We start from the raw sequence: 27,293 nt of genomic DNA on the forward strand, positions 1-27,293 counted from the left end.
TATTTACAATTTTGTAAAATCAGTGAAGACGATATTAGTATTATCCTTCTTTTACATGCCTAACATCTAGTAACACAGATGTCATGCATCTCCTTCAATGTATGTTGAAAGAATTTATTAAAGAATATGTAAGTATGTATAAAAATATAGAACAGAAATGTTTAATCAGCTTTATATTGCTTGCAAACCCAGCAATTTGGACGAGAAACTTAAAACTCTCAAATTTTTATAACATAACCCTGAAACAAAAAGAATTTTCATAATCCAAAATATTACCTAGAAATTTAGACATCTTTACTAGAAACACCTCAATTTTCTTTTAAATGTTTCCTTTACCCTCCTCTCTGCACTCTAATAAATCAAGTATTTTCATATCCTTCTCCAGCTCTCTCCTGTTTCTGATCCTCCACTCTGGGTTCCTGACAAGCTCTATAATCCTATAAACAGAATTAGTAATGAGGACAATTCACATTTTATGTGATATTCCATAGGTGGGATAATCAAATGCTTATCAGAATAAAACCTGGAAAGTGTATTTTTACTCTTGTTTTCTGAAAACTTTGAAATATTAGGGGAAATAAAGCCATACCTATTTGATTGCAAACTAAGTTATCACCCCAAGGTCCTGAAGTCCAGGGGCTCTCAAACTTTTTATGGAAAATGGGGATCTAGAGGTGTCCAGACTGAAATAGGTGGACCATATATAACAGCCAAAAAAATCTTAACACATCACTATAAGCAGTTTTCATACATGGTTCAGCTATCATCTCTTTTGTTACCAATATATGTTTTCTAGAACTCGTGTTGCCTGCTTGGCAGCTCACTCCCTAGACTAAATATTGGTTTTCCATACTGCCCTTAAATAGAACTTAAAAGTTTAAACAGTTTCACCTTAACCAAATACCATCATTAAAAAATATTGTGGAATGAGAGAGTTCCTGAAGACATGAAGTGTCAGGAAAATAATCAATTTGTTCTGCAGGATTGTTATATAAAGAGTTCAAATAAAATATTTTTGATAGAAATAGTATAATTTTCACTATTTGGTTTTCAGTTTGCAAATTCTTCTACTGTTTTCTCTATGACATGGGAGCAAGAATATTGGAATCTTTAAGTTACTCTCAAAAGCTCCAAACCAAACCCATGTCAATTCCAGCTCATAGTGACTCTATAGGACCGAGCAGAACTGCCCCAATGGGTTTCCAAGGAGGGGCTGGTGGATTCCAACTGCCAACGTTTTGGTTAGCAGCCAAGCTCTTAACCACTGCACCATCAAGGCTCCAAGTCACTCAGGGATAATCATACATTCTCATCAAATATTTAAAAGTAAAGAAAAAGTAAAACACATACCAAAGTTTTGTCCACAACAATATATATTTCTAGGTAAAGAGGATATAAATTTGGAACGGCTGCTTCTGCCTAGAAAAAAGAAAAACAGAATTTAAAGCCTTGAAAATTTTCATAATGTGTTTTCTTCTGAACTCTTTAGTGGAACTGTAACCACAGAATTTACATATGCTAGGTGTTTGTATTTTATAATTGGTTAATACCAATGTATTGTGCTTTAAGTTTCATGACAATAGACTCAAGTAATAATAACATCAGTTATGAAGCTATAATATTACTTATTAAAACACCTAGCATCTCTAACCATCTATTTCATCTGCTTATCAGAAAAAAATTAAACTTCTGCTCTAAACTGCCTCCATGCACCTCCATGGTACCATCCAAAAGCCTGCTACCATCAGTTATGGAATGGGAAGCCCCCCTAGATTAGCCAGCCCCCAGCCAACCTGCCACCTAACTACGGACATATGAGCAAGCTTCACTGATCAGCAGCACTGCCCGGCTGACTCCACCAAAACAAACAAAAAACCAGTTGCTGTTGAGTGGATTCCGACTCACACAACCCCCCTGCGTTTCAGAGTAGAGCTGCGTAGGGTTTACAATGGCTGTGATCTTTCAGAATTGGACGACCAGGCCTTTCTTCTGAGGTGCCTCTGGATGGATTTGTACCACCAACCTTTGGTTAGTAGCCAAGTACTTAACCATATGTGCCACTCAGAGACTCGTGGATAAGTGTTGTTGTTGTGTGTCATCAAGTTGATTCCAACTCTTAGTGACCGTATATGACGGAATAGAACTGCCCCATAGGGTTTCCTAGGCTATAGTCATTACAGGAGCAGATCGCTAGGTCTTTTCTCCTACAAAGCTGCTGGTAGATTCTAAGAGCCAACCCTTCAGTTAGCAGCTGAGTGCTTAACCTTTGCACCACTAGGGCTCCTTAACAGAAAAGTAAGTAATAATAAATGGTTGTAGTTTTAATTTTAAGGCTCTAAATCTTGGGTATGGAGCCCTGGTGGTGCAGTAGTTAAGTGCTCAGCCACTAACTGAAAGATAGGTGGTTCAAACCCACTAGCCATTCCTCAGGAGAAAGATGTGGCAGTCTGCTTACAGGCTTGGAAACAGTATGGGGCAGTTTTACTAGGTCCTATAGGGTCACTGTGAGTCAAATCAACATGATGGCAACGGGTTTGGTTTTTTGGAAATCTTGGGTGTTTGTTATGAAGCAATAGATAATAGATATGTTATTATACCACCAAGTGCCCAGAGAATTAACATTAGCAAACAATTAATTGTAGAGCTATATTACATAATACAGGAAGCACTCAATACATTTTTGTTGAATGGATGAATTATTTTAATTTGTAACCTCAAAATCTGACACTTCCAATACTCAGAGAGTTATCTTGGAATAACTTAGTTTATCATGCTCAAATCATATCTCTGTGATTTAATATCATTCTGCTGAGACATTTTCTACACAAACAGATTCTGACGCCAGTCTTTGAATCCCCAGGATCCTGCTCTGAAATTTTAAAATCTTGGCCTTCTTCTTGCACTTGTTTTATTCTCACACCTATTTTATGACGCTTGAGTGCACAAAGATTTGCTTAAAAATAATTGATAACATATTTAAAGAAAAATTCTGATCAAATGTTCCTTGCCTATAAATTGTCGTAAACTCAAAGAAGACAACTAAGTTTCCTAACACTACCATATTTTTGAGGTTGTTTAAAGTTAAAAGCTTACATTTTTATAAATTAAACTTATAAGTTTAAACTTTTGTAAAATATCAGTATTTATGTGCATATATATACTATATTCTGACATAAGAAATACAAGCTCATATGGACAGTGCTTGGGGGGAATAGAAAGGATGATCAGCATTAAATGAAAAGGAACTAAAAAGGGCTGCGCTAAAATTGAGGGTCCCCGGGTTGTGCAAACAATAAGTGCTCGGCAAGGTTGGCTGTTCAGAGGCACCTTAGAAGAAAAATCTGGTAATCTATTTCCAAAATATTAGCCACTGAAACCCCTATGGAGCACAGTTCTACTCTGACACACATGGGGTCACGATGAGTCAAAATCATTTTGAAAGGAGTTCATTTATTGGGGTTTTTTGGCACCAAAATAATCATGAAATTTATATTTTCAGATTTCTGTATGTGTATAAATTTAAATACAAACAACATAGAAAATCACAAAAGGATAAAAGAACACACATCTTGACATTTCATTGTGAAACTGCTAAAAGCGAAATACAAAGAAATTTTTTAAATCTGGCAGAAAACACAAAGTTCCTAAAAACAAATAACACTTAGAATGACTTCACATTTATCAGCATCAAAAGGTGTCAGAATATAATAGATTGATATCTTAAAAATAATAAGGGAGAAAAAAACATACTTCCATATCCAGGAAACCATTATTCAAGAAAAAAGTGAAATAGAGGCATTTTAAGACACAGGAAAAATACAAGAGTTTATTGCCACAGACTCCTGAAGCAAGATGTACTTCAGTGGAAAAAAATATGTAAATGTAATTATTCATATTATAAAATGTAAAAAAAAAAAAAAACCCTTTAAACAATTAAAAGAAAATAAATATCCTCCAAACAAGAAAAAAAAAAAAAAACAAACAGTGGGAATAAGAAATCAAATCAAATCAACATAGGATGGAAGGAACATAAATGAAGGAGGAGGAAGTAAAGGAGAAAGAGAAAGAAGAAAAGCACAGAAAACAAACAAAAACTGGAATAAAGGAATTAAACATGTGTTTAAAAGGCAGATACTTTCAAAGAGAATTTAAAAAATTACTAAAAACAAACAAAAAAGTTTGTTTTTAGGTTTTATAAGCTGGGAATATGTATATAACAGAAATATATATAAGACATGCTGTCTCAGAAACACAGAAAAGTAAAGGGACAGAAAAATATATAGCAGGTAAACACTAATAAAAATAAACACAGTGTAGGAATATTAATATCAGATGAAACAGAATATAAGGTAATTAGCATTCAAAGGAATAAAGAGAGTAAACTCTCAATGAGAGGGACTGACACAATAGCCACAACAATGTTTTTATGTCAATAAACAAACCAAATCATAACAAAAATCATGCTGTTACACAAGCATCCAACAATATACCTCAAAATGAAAAACTCATATAATATGAACAGTTTGAAATATGCTCAAAAAACTAAAGAATTCAATAGAACAATTGGAAAATACAGACAAGAAAATTTCCCAGAAGGCAAATCAAGAAGCAACAAAGGTATGCCTCACAGTTCTGATCAGCAATAGTACTGATTACCAGAAGGCAATGCCTTCAAATTTCTGAGAATAATATTTTTATTTGATTTTTATATAGAATTCTATGCATAGTAAAAAAGAAAATAAGTTTGAAGGCACAATAAAAATATTTTAAGATATGCAAAATCTTCAGAATATTGGGGAAAAGTATTTTTGGGATATATTCCAGCAAATTGAGGGCATACATCAAGAAAGATGCATAGGCAGGATCCAGAAACAGCAGATCCAACTAGAAAAATCATGAACAGAAATCCCATAACTGTATCTGTGTATTTGCAACATAAACCAAACCAAAAAACCAAAACCCGTTGCCATCAAGTTGATTCCAACTCAGCAACCACACAGGTGTCAGGGTAGAACTGTATTGTCGATGGTTGTAATCTTACAGAAGTAGATTGCCAGGACTGTCTTCCTTGATGTTGCTGGCTGTATTGGAAACACCAACATTTGGATTACTGTTGTTGTTGTTGTTAGGTGTGGTTAGTCAATTTTGATTCATAGTGACCCTGTATCACAGAGTAGAACTGCCCCATTGAGTTTTCTAGGCTGTAATCTTTATGGGAACATATTGGCAGGTCTTTCTCCCGTGGAGCCACTGAGTGGGCTCAAATCACCAACCTTTCGGTTAGCATCCAAGCACTTACCCATTGCACCACCAGGGCTCCTTTGGATTAGTAGCCACGCACAAACTGTATGCACCACCTAAGGACCTATCTGCAGCATAAAAAAATAAAAACCAAACCAGTTGCCATCCAGTTGATACTGACTCATGGTGACCCCATGTGTAACAGAGTAGAACTGTGCTTCATAGGGTTTTCAACGGCAGAATTTTTGAAAGTAGATTGCCAAGGCACTTCAGAAGAAGTGTGAAGAGTTCCATATTTATTTTGGTAAAATAGAGGGTCAGAAAAATGAGGTAAACCTTCAATGAAACAATTGATACAACAGCCACAACAAGGGACTCAAACATGACAATGATCATGAAGATGGCATAGGACCAGGCAATGATTTGTTCTGTTCTACATAAGGTTGCCATGAGTTGGAGATGACTTGACAGCAACTAACAGCAACAAAGCTACAGTAATCAAAACAGGTTTTTACTGGTATAAGAACAGGCATATAGACCAATGGAAGAGAACTGAGAGTCCAAAAATAAATCCACATATCTATGGTCTATTGATACTCGATTAGGGTGTTAAATCCATTCAATGGGGAAAGAACAGAATCTTCAGCAAATGGTGCTGGAACAATTGGATTTTCACATGCAAAAGAATGAAGTTGGACCCAAATCTCATACCATATATAAAAATTAACTTAAAATGGATCAAAGGCCTAAATATAAGAGTTAAAACCATAAAACTCTTAGAAGAAAACATAGGGGTAAATCTTCATGACCTTGGATTTGGCCATGGTTTCTTGGATATGACACTCAAAGTTCAAGCAATAAAAGAAAAAAGATAGGTAAGCAGCAGTACATCAAAATTAAAAACTGTTGTGCATCAAAGGAGGTTATCAAGAAAGTAAAAGGACAACCCACAGATTCGGAGAAAATATTTGCAAATGATATATCTGATAAGGGTTTAATATACAGAATATATAAAGAACTCCTACAAAACAACAAAAAGACAAACAATCCAATTAAAAAATGGGCAAAGGACTTGCGTAGACATTTATCCTAAGGAGATAGGCCAATGGCCAATAAACACATGAAAAGATGCTCAAAATCATTAGTCATTAGGGAAACACAAATCAAAACCACAGTGAGATACCATTCACACACACTAGGATGGCTATTATTAACAACAACAACCACAAAAAAAAAAAAAAAAAACAGAAAGTAGCAAGTGTTGATAAGGATGTAGGAAATGTGAACCCTGGTGCATCGGTGGTGGGAAAGTAAAATGCTGTAGCCACTGTGGAAAACAATTTGACAGTTGCACAAAAAGTTAAAGAAATACCATATGGCCCAGTAATTCCACTCCTGGGTATATAGCCAAAAGAATTGAAAGCAGAGGACCAAACAGATACTTGCACACCAATGTTCACAGCAGCATTATTCACAATAGCCAAAATGTGGAAGAAAAAAAGCCGTGTCTATCAACAGATGAATGGATAAACAAATGCAAAATATACACACAATAGAATTATTCAGCCGTAAAAAGGAATGAAGTTCTGATAAATGCTACAACATGGATGAACCTTGAAAACATTACGTTAAGTTAAATAAGCCAGACACAAAAGGACAAATATTGTAGTATTCCACTTATATGAAAGAACTAGAATCAGGAAATACATAGAAATTTCTTAGTCATCTAGTGCTTCTATAACAGAAATATCACAAGTAGATAGCTTTAACAAAGAGAAATGTATTTTCTCACAGTCTAGTAGGCTAAAAGTCCAAATTGAGGGCATCGGCTCCAGAAAAAGGCTTTCTCTGTCAGCATCGGAAGAAGGTCCTTATCATGAATCATCCCCTGGACTAGGGGCTTCTCTGCGCAGGAACCCCAGGTCCAAAGGACACGCTCTGCTCCCAACACTGCTTTCTTGGAGGTATGAGGTCCCCAGCTCTCTTCTTCCTTCCCTTTCCTTTTATCTCTTGTAAGATAAAAAGGTGGTACAGGCCACACCCCAGGGAAACTCCCTTTACATTGGATCAGGGATGTGACCTGAGCAAGGGTGTTACATCTGACCCTAATCCTCTTTAACCACAGCAGAGATTATGATTTATAACATATAGCAAAACCACAAAATGGAGGGCAACCTTACAATACTGGAAATCATGGCCTAAACAAGTTGACACATATTTTGGGGGGACACAGTTCAGTCCACGACAGAAATAAAAGGTATTTGAAAGGTTACCAGGGGCTGAGAGAGAATGAAATGGGGAGTTACTGCTTAAAAAGTACAGAATTTATTTGGAGTGTTGAAAGTTTTAAAAATAGATACTGGTGATGGTTGCATAACATTGTGAATGTAATTAATGCCACTGAAGTGTACACTTAAAAATGGTTAAAATGGCAAAATTTATGTTGCATATATTTACAATAAAATTTTAAAACAAAAAAAAATTTTTTCCCCAAATCTAATGCACTTTTATTATTATTGTACTTTAGATGAAGGCTTACAGAACAAACTAGCTTCTCATTAAACAGTTAGTACACATATTGTTTTGCGACACTGGTTACCAACCCCACAACAAGTCAACACTCTCTTCTCGAGCTTGAGTTCCCTATTACCAGTTTTCCGGTCCTCTCCTGTCTTTTAATCCTTGCCCCTGGGTTGGTGTGCCCCTTTAGTCTCTTTTTGTTTTATGGGCCTGTCTAATCTTTGGCTGAAGGGTGAACCTCAGGAGTGACCTCATTACTGAGCTAAAAGGGCTTCCGGGGGCCATACTCTCAGGGTTTCTCCAGTCTCTGTTAGGCTGGTAAGTCTGGTTTCTTAAAAAACAAAAAAAAATTTTAAAGAGAAGTAGATGATTGTTACAATGAGAAAAACAATGATGTATGGTGTGAACGAAATTGCTAGGTTAAGAAATGGTGAGAATGTTCACCAAGGCAGAATATTTCCTAATTAATGGGCTAATTAATTTCTTTTATTGTGGTAAAAGCATACATAACAAAACATAGCCATATCAACAATTTCTACACTTCAGTGACACTGATTACATTCTGTAAGTTGTACAACCATTCTCACTATCCTTTTCCAAATCATTCCACCACCATTAACATAAACTCAATGCCCCATAAGCAAAACTCCCCCTTTCCTCACCCTTTCCACCCTTGATAACCACTAATAATCTTTGGTTTTTATGTATTTGCTTATTTCATATAAGCGAGATCATACAACATTTGTTCTCCTGCAACTGACTTATTTCGCTCCACATGATATTTTCAAGGTTCATCCATGCAGTGGCAAGCATCAGAACTTCATTTCTCTCTATGGTTGAATAGTATTCCACCATTTGATTAAAAATGATTTTAACATTTTGTTTATCCATTCATCTGTTGATGGACATTTAAGTTGTTTCCACCTTCAGCTCTTGTGAAAAGTGCTGCAATGAACATTGATGTACAGGTTTCTGTTTGTGTTCCTGCCTTCTCTTCTTCTGGGTATATATCTAGGATTGGGATTGCTGGGTCATATGGTAGTTCTATGTTCATCCTTTTGAGGAACCATCAACCATCAACTGTTTTCTTTAGTAGCTGTACCATTTTACATTCCCACCTGCAATGGATGAGGGTTCTTAATTTATTTTTTAAAATAAATAGAAGCAATAGCTGCTTTGAAAATAGTAATAAAACATACACTACTCACTTTTTCACCTGTAAAAATATTAGAGTCCACTGGTTTTGTCTCTATGCTTCTGCTATTTTCAGAAAAAATTGCAAATTCATTGTTTTCACTCTTAAGTTCATAAAGAAGATGCTGAAATTCAACTGACAATTCCAGAGGCTCAATTCCATAGGAAACATTTTCAAATTGCAATATTCCTCTGTAAAATTAAGAATAAAATTTTAAGTCTTTTTAACCAAATCTATATTATGAAGCTGACAGGATCCAAAAGAAAAGAATAATAAAGATACAAAATCTTTTTGACCTAATATTTTGACCCAAACTCTTTAGGTTTTGGAGACAATTCTGAAGCTACAAAGATCTTCATTATCCACAGAACCAATGCTTTCTTTCTTGTCTATTTTACACTTCTAAAAGGCAGCAGAAATTACCCAATCAATTGCTGGTGTACTTGTATACAGCATTATAGTGATCAAGTAATTTCCCTGTTTTCAAAAGTCAGTACTCAAAGTAATACCCACCCAGTGCCGTCGAGTCGATTCCGACTCATCAGGATAGAGTAGTAAGTAGAAATCTTAATTTCTCCCTGGTTTTTTGAAAAATGATTATACTGATTGTATAACAAAAGAAATACACAATAAGTAATTTAATTTATAAAATAAATAAGCAGTAAGCATAAAATATTTTACTAATTTTGTTTATGCAAACAATCTGAACAAGAAATTAAAAGCAAGATTTTAAAGTATAAATATCTTGTATAACCATTCTTCACTGAATAGAGGAAGTAGGTGGAGTCAGCATTCCCTGAAAACCAAATTTCAGGTCCAAATTTCTGAGTTCCATGTAAACAGCATTGAGGAACATTTGTTTGTGAAAACAAATAATCTATACTATGTAATGAAGGTGGAGAATTATCTGACAGAATGGAAAATTCTCTAAGCACTATGGAGGAAACCCAACAACGCTTGGAGAGTTTTAAGATAGTAATATAACTTGGAGGGGGGGGGTGGTGGTGAGAGAACCAGCAATACATTAGTCATTATTGGTTTATATACAATTTGCCTTCTCACTCTGAAGATGGTTTCCTTAAGAAATAAACATGCCTTATTTATTTCTATTTATTTCTTTATATCTCCAAACACTGGATACCCCAAACCTGTTGCCATAAAGTCGATTCCAACTCATAGCGACCCTACAGGACAGAGTAGAACTGCCCCATAGGATTTCCAAGGCTGTAAATCTTTATGGAAGCAAACTGCAACATCTTTCTCCCATGGAGTGGCTGGCAGGTTTGAACCACTGAACTTTCAGTTAGCAGCTGAATGCTTTAGCCACTGCACCACCAGCACTCCTCATCATTGCTATAGTTAAGAAAAAAACAAGAGATTTAGCAAGGAGAAGGGAACTTAAACCTTCAAAGAGTTTAGAAATGTCTCCCTGGTCAGTCAGGAAAATGGGGAGAAAGAAGAGAAGAGGAAACATGTTCACAGTATGGTATCATTGAATATCCACATGGGAATCTCTCTCCAGCTGCACCCTTAATATAAACATAACACATTCCCTGTTGTCAAATATCATAACTACGATGTTCTATAATCAACAATAATAAATAACCTCAGTCCAGAGCACATGCTGAGTGTGACAAGAGAATTTGGATATCCTTCAATATATCCTTGGTAGTAGCAATGAGTCTAGGAAAGAAAAAAAGTAACATTGTTATTTAGGAATTGACAAAACTTTCTATTGATCTCCTACTTTTTAATTTTTATTCCCCCCCCCCCCCCCGCCTTACCCTTTACAGGCTACACAATGTATATCAGTGTGAATAAAGTGACATTCAGAAAAAAAGTCACACCATACTTGCCACTTTCACTGTATTACCTACCACCTTTTTACGTTATTACTTGTGATTACTTTTTTACATCCTGCTTCCAAAGTGTTATCCCGTATTGTAGTCATTTAAAGACAAAATTATTTTCCAATATATAATTTAGGTCTTTGGCTTACAATATCCAGTCTGACAAAGTTTAAAATGTAAGTTGATCTTTTCAGTTCTGATTCTGTTCCAATATTACAATATCTACCCCACTTCATGAAGTCATCAGCCCCTAGTGTCAGCTCTTCTTGAAACCAGATCCTCTTTGACAGGGTTTATGGTATGACTCCCAGTTACTCGTTAGAAGGATTCTTTCCTAGCTACCTGATATCCTGAATCCCAACTCCAGAAATATCTTAAATTCCCCTATGAAGAGAGTCATATTATGAAATACATTTCTTTATCTCATTTAAAACCTGTATTTATGCTTTCTGGGTACATTGGTCTTAAGCAGCCTCATGTTTCCTAATTCCTTCCTCTCATCCTGCTTCTTTTTGGTTACCTTAACCATGATGCTGATTAATAATTACTACATAACTACATTCACACTGAATGCTTGATCAGGAGCAGGGTTTCCATTTCCAGTAATGACAGCCTAAGTAAATATGGCCAATTCTCTCACTGAGAACAATGGGAAAAGTAGAACAAAATATTCTTTAGGATCATGTTGGTGGCACACAAAACCTAACAACATCAGTAAATCATAGTAGGGCCAGGATCCAGTAGAATATAGCAACCAAAAGAGGTAAGGCCAGCATTTGAAGCCAACTGCCCCTTAGAAGCATCTGTCGTTTGTAGAAGTAGCGACAGAGAAGCTAAGTAAAGCCTTTGCCAGCCTCAAAAATTAAAGGAACATAAATTAGAATTCAAAGATCCACAAAGAGAGCACCTGGTAAAATCATCACACTTTGGACTGGGACTCTGAAGAGCTGCATCCCAGGAGTAAGGTGGATGAGAAATAAACTGGGCCTCAGAGAGACCAAAGCCCAGGTCTGATTAATCACAATTCCTAAAACAGTACGAAGATGAGTTGGGATTATTAACGCCTCTAGCCACTAGTCAAAAGCAATGTATATCCTCTCTAGAGAAAGATAACATCACTTTAGATCTCAATTTATTTACATAATTTTTTATATACAATGTCCTGCACTAAATAAGAAAATAACCAGCCTCATAGAGAAACAAGACCACATAATTTATACCAAGAAGAAGTATATTCCATAGAAACAGGTACACAAGGGTACTAGATAATAAAAATTATCATATAAAGACTTTAAAATAATTGTGTTTAATACATTCAAAGACAAAAATACAATTTCAGCAGATAACTCAAAAGTATAAAAAAATATACCAATTGAAATTCCATGACTAGAAAGTATGATAATTGAAGTTAATAACTCAATGGATGAGTTTAAAGGCAGAGTAGACAAAGCTGAAAAGAAAATTCATGAACTAGAAGATATGTTTAAAAAAATCCAGATATAATCAAAGGAAGACAAAAGTTTGGAAAATACTTAAGAGAAGATAAGAGACATAGGGGACAATGTGAAAATATCTAACATAGGTGTAGCTTGAATCCCAAAAGAAGAGATAAAGAGTGAAGCAGAAGCAGTGTTTTTGAATAACTAGTGCCTGAGTACTTTCCAAAAATGAGGAGAACAAGTTAAGCTACAAAATCAAAAAGTCCTATAACAACCTAGCCCACATCATAGCAAAACTGACGAAAACCAAAAACGAAGAAAATTTCTTGAAAGCAACCAAAGAAGGCAGACAACCATCACAGGAGCAATAATTAGACTGACAGCTAATTTCTCAATAAAAATATTGGAAGCCAGAAGATAATGGAATAATAGATTCAAAGTGCTGAAAGAAAAAACTGGCAACCAAGAATTCTACATTCAGCACAAATATTCTTCAAAAAGGAATGTGAAATTAGTTGAGATAATTCACCACCAGCAAGCAAATACTAAAGGAAATATCAAAGGTTGTTCTTCCAGCAAGTGGATGATAATCCCAGATTAGAAGTTTGGAGATATAGGTAGTAACAGAGAGCAGCAAAAAAGAGTAAATATATAAAAAATATATATATAAATGGGGAATTTAAATTTAAAAATTAACTACTTAAAGCAATAATAAAATGCCATATGACTTTCTGAGTACATAAAAAATTATATACAATATATATCAAAAATAACATATGTCAGGAGGAAATAAATGAAGTTAAAGTGTTCTAAGATCCTCGTACTATATAAGGGGATATTAAAATACCAATTTATATTTAGGCTTCAATAAGACAAAAATACACCCTGTAATCTCTAGCATAATTGCTAAAAGTTTACAACTACTGAGTTAATAGAAGAGAAAATGGAAAAAAAAATTTTTATACAAATAAATCAAGAAAAAAGAGGAAAGCCAAATAGATATTAAATAGTAATATGATAGACTTGAATTCAAATAAAAGTAATATCATTAGATGTAAATGGACTAAAATGCACGATTAAAAAACAGAGGTTGTGGATCTGGGTTTTTTTTTTTTTTTTAATCTAGTATGTTGCTAAAAGATACACATCTAAAATTGAAGGACACGAAAAAGTTTAAAGACCAAAAAATCACATACCATGCCAACAGAAACCAAAAGGATGCTACTGAAGCTGTACTAATACCAAGAAAAGTAGACTTTAGGGCAAGAAGCATTACTGGACATAAAATTTCATAATAAGAGTTTCAATTCACCAGGAAGATACAGATATTCCAAATTTGTATTAATTTAATAACATCAAATATATATATAGACACATAAAAATTCCAGTAAAACACTGTTTTACTGGGTCATATATATAGCTCAAATTGAGAAAATAGTAAAAACAGAAAAATCCACAATCATAGTGAAATATTTTTTTTAACACAGATTTCTCTCAGTAACTAACAAATCAAGCGTTCAAAAATCAGTAAGGATATAGAAGATTTGAACAGTATTATTAGTAAGTGACCTAATTAATATATCTAGAATTATGCATAAAAACTATAGAGTATACTTTCTTTTTTTAAATACACAGCGTATATGTATAAAAACAAAACCATAATCTGGAACTGAAATACAGAATTTGGCCTCTGACCACAGAATAATTAAGGTAGAGGCATAGAGAGCGGCAACCATCTTCACACACACACAAAAGGAATATTATATAATTTCCAAGGTGCACTAATGGAATAAATTTGGGTATAAATAAATGTACAATTTCTTATTAACACATTATGATGGCTCCAGATGGAACTATGAGAGGAAAGAAAGAGTTAAAAAAGGGAAATTGATGGCCCTACCCAATATAAGTGAAGCAACATGGTGCCCAACTCAAGATTTCAACAAATGTTTAGCATATGTTGTGTACCAGGCACTTTTCTAGGCACTGGGGATATATCTGTGAACAAAAACAGGCTAAAAGCTCTGTCCTCATCAAGATTATATTCCACCAGGGAGACAGAAAATAAAGTAAGAAGATAAAACATATGGCACATCATATGGTGATAAATACTATGGAGAAAAACAAAATCAGAAGGGAGATATGGAAAGCGCTAAGGGTAAGAGTGCAATTTAAAATGGGGGTTAGTCAAGGACTAATACAGTGATTTTCAGCCAAGTCCTGAAGAGACATAAAAGGAAGGCATGCAGGTATCTGGCAAAAAGAGCAAGCATTTGGATCAGAGGAAAACTGCACAGTGCTTGAACAAGAACATGCCTTGCATGTTTAAAGAACAGCAAGGAGACCAGTGTGACCAGAACAGAATAAGAAAGGAGGAGAAAGTAAGAAGTGAGGTCAGAAAAGAAAAAAGGGGTCAGATGTACTGAAATGACTTTGGCTTTCCCTTTGCAAGAGTTTGGAGGGTTCTGAGAAAAAAATGTCATGATCTAAGTTTTAACAGGTTCAATCCGTTTGCCGTGTTAAGAATTAACTGAGAGGACAGTCAAGTTGTGGAAGACCAAAACCCACTGCCGCAGAGTTGATTCCAACTCACAGCAACACTGTAGGACAGACTAGAACTGTGCCATAGGATTTACAAGGCCATAAATATTTATGGAAGCCGACTGCCACATCGTTCTCCCAGAGAGCAGATGGTGGTTTCAAACTGCCGACCTGAGCCACTAGGACTCCCTCAAATTGCGGAAGTAAGAGATTATTCAGGAAGCTACGGCAATAACCCAAACTAGACATAATAGTATTTATTTGGAAAAGGGTGGTATCAGTGGATGAAAGTAAAAGGAGGAGGGTAGATTCTGGATATATATTTTGAAGGGCAGGGTCAACAGGTTTATTGGTGGATGGGATAGTTTTAAAAAGGAAAGGTTTTGAGCTGTGATTTGTTGTGCAATAATATTTGTGTTGGCTTTTATTATTTAATTTATTCATTTAGGGATGGATGGATGGACGGATGGACGGATGGATGGACGGACGGACGGACGGACGGGTGGGTGGGGGGGATGGATGGATGGATGGATGGATGGATGGATGGATGGATGGATGGATGGATGGATGGATGGATGGATGGATGGATGGATGGATGGATGGATGGATGGATGGATGGATGGATGGATGGATGGATGGATGGATGGATGGATGGATGGATGGATGGATGGATGGATGGATGGATGGATGGATGGATGGATGGATGGACAAATAAATAAACAGTGACTATGTTCTAGGCAGTGTGGAAGCTGCTAAATCAAACTATTTTGTCTTTAGCTTACCAGGATTCCAGGAAAGACTAATCATGAAGGAAATGTTCTAGGCAGTGTGGAAGCTGCTAAATCAAACTATTTTGTCTTTAGCTTACCAGGATTCCAGGAAAGACTAATCATGAAGGAAATGAGGAAATAAATACAGCCTTCTGTAATACATGGGCTGAGTCAGAATCAAGTCAACAACGGGTTTGGGTTTTTGGGTTCTGTATTAGAAAACATTCATTGAATACAAAAATGGTTTAAAGAATCTATAAAACATAGAACAAATCTTACCGGAATATTAGAAGAATGAGAATTCATAGATCCTTGATTATACAAATAGACCATAAAATTATCTGCTAAAAACAATCTGAATATTAAAAAAATGAGAAAATTATAAATGTTATTCTTTGGAAACATATAAAACATTGATCAGCAAACTAATGCCCTCAGGCCAACTATAGCCCATCACCTATTTTTGTAAATAAAGTTTTATTGACAAACTGCCACACCCATTTGTTACAAGTTATCTGTAGCTGGTTTTCTGTTACAACAGCAGAGTATTTTTGACAGATTGTCCCTGAAAGCCTGAAATGTTTACTATCTGGCCCTTTACAGAAAAAGTTTGCCAACCCCTGACATAAAGGTAATATTTTCTTCTGACATTCATGTAATTTTTATTGAAAACAAAGCACATTCACTCAAATAATATAACTTTCCTATCTGAACAGACTCCTTTAAAGAAAATAAAAAGAAAGGACCATGAGAAAAAGAATGGGAAAAGCATTTTTAAATCTACAAAGATATGAACTGGATATAAGTTTACGAGAGTTTTCTGTTCTTCTGTTCTTTCTAAATTTTACTACTGTATAGATATGTCACTTTATAATGAAATGGAAGGATATTGTGCAAAAGTAATAATGGAAGGATATTGTGCAAAAGTAATATTCATCTTAATAGATACACTAAAAGAGTCCAAGTTAAACTCTCTGGTATCATTCCCTGCATTTATATACTACTTTAGTTTTCCTTCCTCACCTCAGGCTTACTCCTTTAAATCCAAAACCAAAGCAGTTGCCATTGAGTCAATTCTGACCAATGGCTCCCATGTGTTGCAGAGTAGAACTGTGCTCCATGAGGTTTTTAAGGCTGTGTTCTTTTGAAAGCCGATTGCCAGACCTAGACTCCTCTAAACTAAACCAAACCCATTACCATCAAGTCAATTCCAACCCATAGCAACTCCTCTAGTTGGGTTCAAACAACCTACCTTTCCGTAACTAGTTGAGCAATTAAACCTTTGAGCCACCCAGGGACTCCTACTCCTAATTCAATGTAATTTAGCTAGATTACCCAGACTAGCTTCTGTTTGGAATCCTCCACTAAAATCGCTCTCACAAAGGTTACTACTTGCAATCCAAAAGACAGTCTGCAGTCAAGTAAAACTACTCTGAAGCAATTGACACTGCTGATTATATTCCTTCTTTAAAACCTTCTTCTTCAGCTTCATTGATACCATTTCCTTCTCCCGTTTGTCTCCTCCTCTTCATATCTTACTGTCTTCTCTCGTAAGTCCTTTCATCTGGATCCTTTCTTCTTCTCTTAAATGACTCCATGACATTCAATTCTAGGTTGTTTTCCTTCTCACTTGTAACATACATCCCCACTTCTGTAGGTTTATGTTATCCATTTCTGTGCCTTCATGTACTAGCTATATAAAAAGATGGCTTTGAAACCCAGACCTCTCTCCCAAGTTCTAAACAATTAATGCCAACTGGACATTTTTCCTAAGATGTCCTATAAGCAGTTGACACCCAACTTCTCAAAAAGTGAGTCCATATTTCCCCTGACTCAGGTCTGTTCCCCTTCTCCCTCACTGCCCACCAAATGCCTGTTGCCACCATATCCAATCTGTTACCTAATCTTTATTCTGCCACTTCAGTATCTCTCAAAAAAAAAAAAAAAAAATTCTCACCCAACCTATAGACTGGGAAAAAATCCTCAGAAACGACATATCTGATAAAAGCCTAATTCTCTAAAATATACAGAAAACTTCAATAACTCAACAACAAAAAAGATAAACAACTCAATTAAAAAATGGGCAAAAACATGAATAGACACTTCACCAAAGAGGACATTCAAGTGGCCAACAAACACATTAAAAAATATTTGCAATCTTTCGCCATTACAGAGATGCAAATGAAAACAACAATGAGATATCATCTCACTCCTGCTAAAATGGCACTGGTCCAAAAAACAGAAAACAAGAAATGCTGGTGAAGATGTGGGGAGATTGGAACACTTACCCACTACTAGTGGGACTGTAAAATAGTACAACACTATGGAAAGCGGTATGGCATTTCCTCAAAAAACTAGAAATAGAACTACCTTATGATCCAGCAATCCCACTACTAGCTGTATACCCTACAGACCTAATAGAAGTGACATGAACAGATATATGCACACCTATGTTCACTGCAGCACTATTCGTAACAGTGAAAAAGATGGACACAACCTAAGTGCCGTCAATGGATAAGCAAATTGTGGTACATATATACAATGGAATACTATACAACCACAAAGAATAACGATGAGTCCTCGAGACATAATGTGCATGAATCTGGAGGACATTATGCTGAGTAGAATAAGTAAATCATAAAAGCACAAATATTGTATGATCCCACTTTTATAAAAAGATAAAAATACATACAGAAACTAACATTCACTGGTAGTTATCAGGGATGGGTGAGTGGGGAGAAAGGGAAACACTTTCTAGATAGTAGATACTTTTTATTTCTGGTGATGGGAAATGTAACAACAAATGTGGGTGAAGCGTGCACAGCTTGACCAACGTAAATGATGTCATTAAGAAGTATACACACACACACAAAATAGACACTTTTGGTAAATGCTAGTACATATATAATTTTGCAACAACAACCAAAAACTCTATGTGTGGTTACATATGTATGTATGTATACATGCATATATGTGTATAGGTATGTATATGTGTATATATGTGTTCATATGTACATGTAGCTATATGTGTGTAGATGTATGCATGTATATTCATATATATCGTAAAGCACATAAGGGCACAGTTATGGATACTTCTTAGACATAACCAAACACCTCAGGGGATTGGTTTTCTGGGTTAGAAGACTTAGGACCACAGTCCTATGGGAGAACTCAGTCAGTTGGCATAATATTGTTCATAATGTTTACACTCTACATCTGAGTTTGGTGAGTAATGTCTGGGGTCTTAAAAGCTTGTGAGCAGCCATCTAAGACACAACTATTGATCTCTTCTCTTCTGGAGCAAAAAAGGAAAGAAGGGACTCAAAGACTCAGAAAAGAAACCAGTCTACAGCACTCAGCCTATATAAACCTTGGCCCTATCTACCCTGAGACCAGACCTATATGGTACCTGGCTGCCACTAATGACAGTCATAAGCAGGGTCATAACAGATGAATTCAGAGAGAAGGGAAGAAAAATGTGGAACAGTACTCAAATTCTTAGAAAGTCCAGACTTACTGGACTGGCTGAGACTAGAGGAGTCCCCAGAAATACGGCCCTGAGATACTCCATGAACCTTGAACCAAAACTACCCAATGAGGCCACCTTTAAGCTAAATAACATATTGGCTCTTAAAATAACGAATGTGACCAGTGAGTACACCAAATGGTCAACAATTACCCTAGAACTAAGATAAAAGGGCAAGCAGACGGGGAAACCAGATTACTGGAAGAGAAACATCCAGAAAGGAATTAATAAGAATGTTAACAAATTGTGAAAAAATGTAACCAATGTCTCTGAACAATATATGCAGTAATTGTTAAATGGGTACCTAATTTGCTGTGTAAACTTTCATTGAAAACATTTTTTTTTTTTTAATCCTCACCTCTACACAGTCGGTCATACTTCTTGTTAGCTCTGATATAAATTACTTGCAACACCTTCTGTCAATACCTGTCATTAGGCTAGCATAATCATTATGCAGGTAACACTCCAAAATAATATACGCATCCCCTACCCATCAATGTTTATAGTCTTGATAAGATGTTCAAATGCAATGTGAGTTCTCTCACTTTCTGCCTTACACCATTCAACAGTCCTTTTCATTTACCATACTCTTCTTTCCTTCTGTCTAAAAGAGTAAGTTAACCCTTTTTCTTTTACTCAGTGTCATTCTTTGTCATCTTACACAGTCACCTTTCATCTCTCTTCTCTAAGAAATTTCCCCTTAGCCAAACTTTTGTTCCTTCTTTCTTAAAAGGTATTCATCTAAGCCTGCTCTTTCTTGTTTCTCTGCCAGATGTTTTTGAAAAGTGGTTTACACTTGCTACCTCCAGCTTCTCACAACCTTCCTCTCCCTGATACCATGTAGTCTAGTTTTACCCCAAAATTTAACTGAAACTGTCCTCTTAAAAGTCACAAATTACTTCCATGTCAGGCTTTCTCAACTGGGGTTCCATTAGAGAATTAAACCCTACAGAAAATTATTTCAATTATTATATCTCTATTTTCTAAAAGATAGTACATACCTAGTACTAGTCTAGATGCATAGAAAATAAGTTACTTCATTTTATAGAGCATTAGGGCACATGACCACTGGATGCAGAGGCAATAACTTTCCAGAGACTATTCACCAGCTCCCACAACAGTGTAAGGTCTATTCTCTTTATTAAATCTCATATTCCATATCCCTCATGGTGGTCCTGCCTCCCTGATCAAACCCTAACTGATATAATCAGTTACAGATTTACTTCCTATTTGATATTCTGCCTTGATCATACAGGTCCTACCAGTCCTGTTAACTTAAACTCCTATGGATCTGTCTTCAGAAGGTGACTTTCTAATTTTTCTGTTCCCAATCCACTATTCACAAAAGACTCGTGGCATTAGAACAAAAATTTAATTAATTCACAGGAGAACATCTGTATCATCTGATACTATTAAAATTTTTCTTAACACTATATTTATTATTTATTCATGCTCCATTTTTATTACAAGTGGACTAATTCATAGAAATAAAATGAAATCCAAAATTAAAGAAGAATAAATAAATAAAGTACCTTTGCTTAAGGTGCACAGTATACAGTTTCTCATCTATCGGGATAACAAAGGATATCTGTTCCTAGAGAATCCAGAACAACTGAGCGTGAACACAAATTTAATACAAGGTGTAAAACAACAACTTTACATCAATTAATCCCTCTGAACAACACTTGAAATGTCTTTATTACCTTGGTTAAAATCTCAGACTACATGTGATTTAAAACCTGCAAAAAATACCCCCAAAATTTTAACATTTATTTATTATACAATCCATTCTGACTATTTCCACAAAAAAATAAGCCCAAACTGAAGGTTTATACAGGATTAGAAATCTACATATAACTGAATTATAAACTCTTATAAAAGAAGAGATCAGATGTTAAAATGCTTACTTGGGTGGCTTCATTGATATAATAAGGTATTCTACATCAGTAAAACTTACTCCATAAAGCACACAAAAAAAATTATTTTAAACATTTTCCTAATAATCCTCCTAAAATACATTGCCTATTTCTTATATTTTTAGACAGAAAATTCTTGAACAAAATTTGATATTGTCTTTAACTCTATCACTAGTATTTTCAAGTCAGAACATGCATGGCAATAGGTTAAGACGTCAGTAGATCAGTGAACCTGAGTAACGAACGAAAGAGTACATGTGAAAAGCAATGGTTGGAGCATCAGTGACCAAAAAAAAAAGTTAAAGCATACAAAAATCAAAAGGACAAAAACAACAATGAGACACCACTACACACTTATTAGAATGGCTACGTTCCAAAACGCTGACAATATCAAATGCTGCCAAGGATGTAGAGCAACAGGAACTCTCATTCATTGCTGTTAGAAATGCAAAATGGCACTCCCACTTTGGAAGACAATTTGACAGTGTCTTACAAAGCTAAAAATAGGCTTACCATACAATCCAGAACTTACACTCCTAGGTGTTAACCCAAGTGAGTTGAAAACTTATATCCACACAAAGGCACATGAATATTTATAGCAGCTTTACTCATTATTGCCAAAAATTGGAAACAATCAAGATTTTTTTCAATAGATAAACGGATAAACAAACTAAGGTACATTCATAAAATGGAATATTACTCATTGATTAAAAGACACGAGCTATCAAGCCACGAAAAGACATGGAGAAATTTTAAGTGAATATTGCCAAGTGAAAGAAGCCAGTCTGAAAAATTACATACTATACAATTCTGTCTATATGACATTCTAAAAAAAGCAAAACTATAAAAACCAAAACCAAACCTGCTGCCATTAAGTGGGTTCTTACTCATGGAGACCCCATGTGTTACAGCATAGAACTGAGCTCCATAGGGTCTTCTTGGCTGTGATCTTTATAAATGCAGATTCTTTTCTTCCATGGAGCCACTGAGTGGGTTCAAACCATCAATCTTGAGGTTAGTAGTCGAGTGAAAACCATTCGCACCACCCAGGGACCTAAATCAGTTGCCGTCAAACCGACTCTGACTCGGCAACCCCATGTGTGTCAGATTAGACCTGCGCTGATTTCTCAGAAGTAGATCACTGGGGCTTTCTTCCAAGGCACCTATGGGATGGACTCAAGCCTCAAACCTTTTTGTTGGCAGACAAGTGCATTATCTGTTTACACGACCCCAGAACTCTGCCAAAACTATAGGGGCAGTAAGAGGATCAGTGATTGCCAGAGAGCCAGAGAGAGGGGAAAGGGATGAACAGGCAGGGCACAGGGCATCTTTAGGGCAGTGAAACTATTCTGTATGATACTGTAATGGCAGACATGTGACATTACACCTTTGTCAAAACCCATAGAACCATATAACAAGAAGAGTGAATCCTACAGTGAGAATGGTAGCACAACTTGAAAAATGTAACCAATGTCACTGAATTGCACATGTAGAAATCATTGAAATGGTGTATCTTCGGCTGTGTACACTTTCACCAAAATAAAAAAAGAAAGAAAAAGAAAGAATGAATTTTCATGTAAACTAAGGATTTTAGTTTATACTAATGTATCAGTATGGGTTCATCAATTCTAAAAAATATACCACATTAATGCAAACCCACTACTGTCGAACTGATACTGAATCATAGTGACCCTATAGGACAGAGTAGAACTGCCCCACAGAGTTTCCAAGGAACTACTGGTGGATTCATACTGCTGATGTATTGGTTAGCAGCCGAGCTCATAACCACTATACCACTAGGGCTCCACATTAATGCAAGGTGTTAATAATAGGAGCAACTTGGGGGGTGGGGGGGATAATATGAGAGCTCTGTACTTGCTGTTTAATTTTGATGTAAATCTGAAAAATAAAGTCTATTAAAATAAAAATATCAAAAGGACACAAATACAGAACAGAGAGAAACATAAACATTTCAGCACCTGTGAAAACAAGATGCAGCCAGGAGACTATACAAATTAAAGAAGGAGACAGTTTGTTAAAATGTCTAATAAATGCTCAAAAATGAAACCAAGAAGTTCACATGACCAATGACAAGTCAAGTTGATATCATGTACCCCTTGATATAATTTTATGAGAAGGACACTTTATGGTAATTTTCCCACAAAACCCATAACCTCAGTCTAACCATGAGAAAATTACAGACAAACCTAAATTGAGGGATGTTCTATAAAATAAAATTGCCCAACACTCTTCAAAACTATCAAGGTCATGAAAAACAAGGAAACACTGAGAAATTATCAAAGCAGAGGAGACTGGGGAAACATGACAACCAAATGCAATGTGGTATCCTACATTGGATCCTGGGCATTAGTGGAAAAACTGATGATGTCCGAATAAGGCCTGTAGTTTAGTCAATAATAATGTACCAATCCCAGTTTCTTCGTTTTGACTAATGTAACGTCAACAAAAGGAGCCCTGATAGCATAATGGTTAAGCACTTTGCTACTAACTGAAAAGTCCACAATTTGAACCCGCCAGTTGCTCCGCAGGAGAAAAGACCTGATGATCTGCTCCCATAAGATTACAGCCTAGGAAACCTATGGGGCAGCAGTACTCAGTCACATGGGGCACTATGAGTTGGGATCAACTCCATGGCACACAACAATGTATCAACATGGTTGTTAATATGAGGGGAAACTTGATGAACAGTATATTGGAACTCTGTAGTATCTTTAATTTTTCTCTAAATACAAAATTATTCCAAAATTTTTTAAAGTTCATTTTTAAAAAAGTGAAACCAGAAATAATTGAGGAAAGAAGCGAAACGAATGAATGGCACATATAAGGCAGAAACACTGAAGATAAGATCCTGATATTGAAGAGGCAGAGTAATCAAGCTTTAAATTTTGCATTGGCAAGAAAAAATAGTCCCTACGTTAGCCTCCCCCACATGTCTGTCAGTTTGTCATACTGTGGTGGCTTGCATGTTGCTGTGATGCTGGAAGCTATGCCACTGGTATTCAAATACCAGTAGGGTCATCCATTGCGGACAGGTTTCAGCTGAGTTTCCAGACTAAGACAGACTAGGGAGAAGGACCTGGCGGTCTACCTCTGAAAAGAATTAGCCAGTTAAAACTTCATGAATAGCAGCGGAACATTGTCTGATACAGTGCCAGAAGATGAGCCCCTCCGGTTGGAAGACACTCAAAAGATAACTGGGAAGAGTCGCCTCCTTGAAGTAGAGTCAACCTTAATGACATGGATGGAGTTAAGCTTTCAGGACCATCGTTTGCCGATGTAGCAGGACTGAAAATGAGAAGAAACAGCTGTAAACATCCATTAATAATAAGAGTGTGGAATGTATGAAGTACGAATCTAGGAAAGTTGGAAATTGTCAAAAATAAAATGGAATGCATAAACATCAACATCCTAGACATTAGTGAGCTGAAATGGACTGCTATTGACCATTCTGAATTAGACAATCATATAATCTACTATACTGGGAATGACAAATTGAATAGAAATGGTGTTGCATTCATCGTCAAAAAGAACATTTCAAGATCTATTCTGAAGTACAACGCTGTCAGCGATAGGATAATATCCATACACCCACAAGGAAGACCAGTTAATATGATTATTTTTCCAAATTTACACACCAACCACTATGGCCAAAGATGAAGAAACTTAAGATTTTTACCAACTTCTGCAGTCTGAAATTGAATAAACATGCAATCAAGATGCATTGATAATTACTGGTGATTGGAATTTGAAAGTTGGAAACACAGAAGAAGGATCAGTAGTTGGAAAATATGGACTTGGTGATAGAAACGATGCAGGAGATCGCATGATAGAATTTTGCAAAACCAACAACTTCTTCATTACAAACACCTTTTTTCAACAACATAAACAATGACTATACACGTGGACCTCACCAGATGGAATACACAGGAATCAAGTTGACTACATCTGTGGAAAGAGATGTTGGAAAAGCTCAATATCATCAGTCAGAACAAGGCCAGGGGCAAACTGTGGAACAGACCAACAATTGTTCATACGCAAGTTCAAGTTGAAGGTGAAGAAAGTTAAAACAAGTCCACAAGAGCCAGAGTACAACCTCGAGTATACCCCACCTGAATTAGAGACCATCTCAAGAATAGGAAACAAAGAAAAGGTCAAAATGGACCTCAGAAAAAACTCTAGAACTTGCTCTTGAACGTTGAGTAGCTAAAGCGAATGGAAGAAATGATGAACTAAAACAGCTGAACAGAAGGGTAGCTCAAGAAGACAAAGTATTATAATGACATGTGCAAAGATCTAGAGTTAGAAAACCAAAAGAGAAGAACATGCTCAGCATTTCTCAAGCTAAAAGAAAAAGTTCATACCTCGAGTTGCAATAGTGAAGGATTCTATGGGCAAAATACTGAATGATGTAGGAACTATCAAAAAATGGAAGGAATACACAGAATCACTGTTCCAAGAATTGAATGACGTTCAATCATTTCAGGAGGTAGCATATGATCAAGAACCAATCAAGATGCACTGAAGGCATTGGCACGAAACAAGGCTGCAAGACTTGACAAAATACCCACTGAGATGTTTCAACAAATGGATGCAATGCCTGAAGTGCTCGCTCATCTATGCCAAGAAGTTTGGAAGGCAGCTACCTGGCCAACTGACTGGAAGAGATCCATATTTATGCCTGTTCCAAAGAAAGGTGATCCAACCAAATGCAGAAATTATCAAACAATATCATTAATATCACATGCAAGTAAAATTTTGCTGAAGGTCCTTCAAAAATGGTTGCAGCAGTACACTGACAGTGAACTGCCAGAAATTCAAGCTGGATTCACAAGAGGACGTGGAACCAGATATTGCTGATGTCAGATGGATACTGGCTGAAAGCAGAAAATACCAGAAAGATGTTTACCTGTGTATTATTGACTCTGCAAATGCATTTGACTATCTGGATCATAGCAAATTATGGATAACATTGCAAAAAATGGGAATTCCAGAACACTTAATTGTGCTTATGAGGAAACTATACATAGACCAAGTGGCAGTCATTCAAACAGAACAAGGGGATACTGTGTGGTTTAAAGTCAGGAAAGATGTGTGTCAAGTTGCACCACATCAGCAAATGAAAGTTCCAAAATCTTTATTCCACCCACATCATTGAAGTCGACTCTACTTTGAGGAGGCAGCTCTTTCCCATATTTTGAGTGCCTTCCAACCTATGGGGCATATCTTTCTGCACTATAACATATCACCCACATAAGATCCTTAATTCTTATACATTATTTTCTGTATTTAGATTTTAAAAAATAATTTTACCATGAGGAAATATTAGACAAAATAGAACATTCTGACTTATATGTTTACTTTTTTAATAAAACTCTAAATTTCTTATCCATGGTAACATTAGATACTTTCATTCATCCCTCTGGGGCTGCTATATTTCATCACTAAGTAATGAGAAATTTCATATAACAATTTAAGTTACAGAAATAATTCTCTTACGTTTTCCAGTTCTGAATCATCACTTGTATTTGCTTGAATTTTCTCGGGAAATATTATTTGTAGAAATGAATTTTGAGAACCTAGGAAAAGGAAAAAAGTTAATAATGCTGTCTCTAACCTGACTAAATATTTGCTTAGGCTTTTCATAAGGTTTGCTTATGCATGTATGGGAGATTCATCACTGTGTACTCCTATAAAAGTCTTGGACGTAATTACTTTGAAAAAAAGACAATATAATTGTTACAGACTAAATCATTTACTATCCAAATATATGTATATGTGTGTGTGTGTGTTGAAATGGTAACCCTTATTCATGCAAAAGTGATCTTATTTGAAGATAAGAGTCTCTCTTTGTAGATGTAATCAGTTAGAATTACATAAAGTCATGCCGGAGTAGGATTGGTCCTAAGACTCTTTGAGTGGTGTCTTACGAAAACTGAGAATAGATGCAGGGGGAAGAATGGTCATGTGACAACAGAGACAGGTGCAACCACAAACCAAGAAACGTCAAGGATTGCTGGAAGCCACCAGAAGATAGAAGAGACGCATGAAACAGTAACTCTCTCAGAGCCTGTGGATAAAATCGATATGGCTGATAGTCTGATTTGGACTTTTAGACAATAAATTTCTGTACTTTAAAGCTACTTAGTTGGTGACATTTTGTTATGGCAGCCCTAGGGAACTAAGAAAATAATAGATATGAAAGACCAAAAGGGGGGAGGGGTGGGTAACCAACTTATACAAAATTTACTGCTTCTAAGAAAATGCTCCTTGGAAG

At 35.9% G+C, this 27,293-nt stretch overlaps 1 protein-coding gene across 1 annotated transcript in view; it reads right to left on the bottom strand.

The window, feature by feature from the left end:
- LOC126065536 (disintegrin and metalloproteinase domain-containing protein 32-like) overlaps positions 1 to 27,293 on the bottom strand; it is a 157,860-nt gene that overhangs the window by 106,904 nt on the left and 23,663 nt on the right. Inside the window, exons 2-7 of the mRNA XM_049865634.1 lie at positions 26,516 to 26,595; positions 20,615 to 20,676; positions 15,836 to 15,911; positions 10,563 to 10,639; positions 8,970 to 9,147; positions 1,351 to 1,419 (exon numbers count right to left, since the gene is read on the bottom strand). Coding sequence (XP_049721591.1) covers positions 1,351 to 1,419; positions 8,970 to 9,147; positions 10,563 to 10,639; positions 15,836 to 15,911; positions 20,615 to 20,676; positions 26,516 to 26,595 — 542 coding nt within the window. The remainder of the gene's footprint in view (positions 1 to 1,350; positions 1,420 to 8,969; positions 9,148 to 10,562; positions 10,640 to 15,835; positions 15,912 to 20,614; positions 20,677 to 26,515; positions 26,596 to 27,293) is intronic.

Source organism: Elephas maximus, chromosome 22 (genome assembly GCF_024166365.1).
Source record: "Elephas maximus indicus isolate mEleMax1 chromosome 22, mEleMax1 primary haplotype, whole genome shotgun sequence".
In the NCBI taxonomy this organism is placed as follows: domain Eukaryota; kingdom Metazoa; phylum Chordata; class Mammalia; order Proboscidea; family Elephantidae; genus Elephas; species Elephas maximus.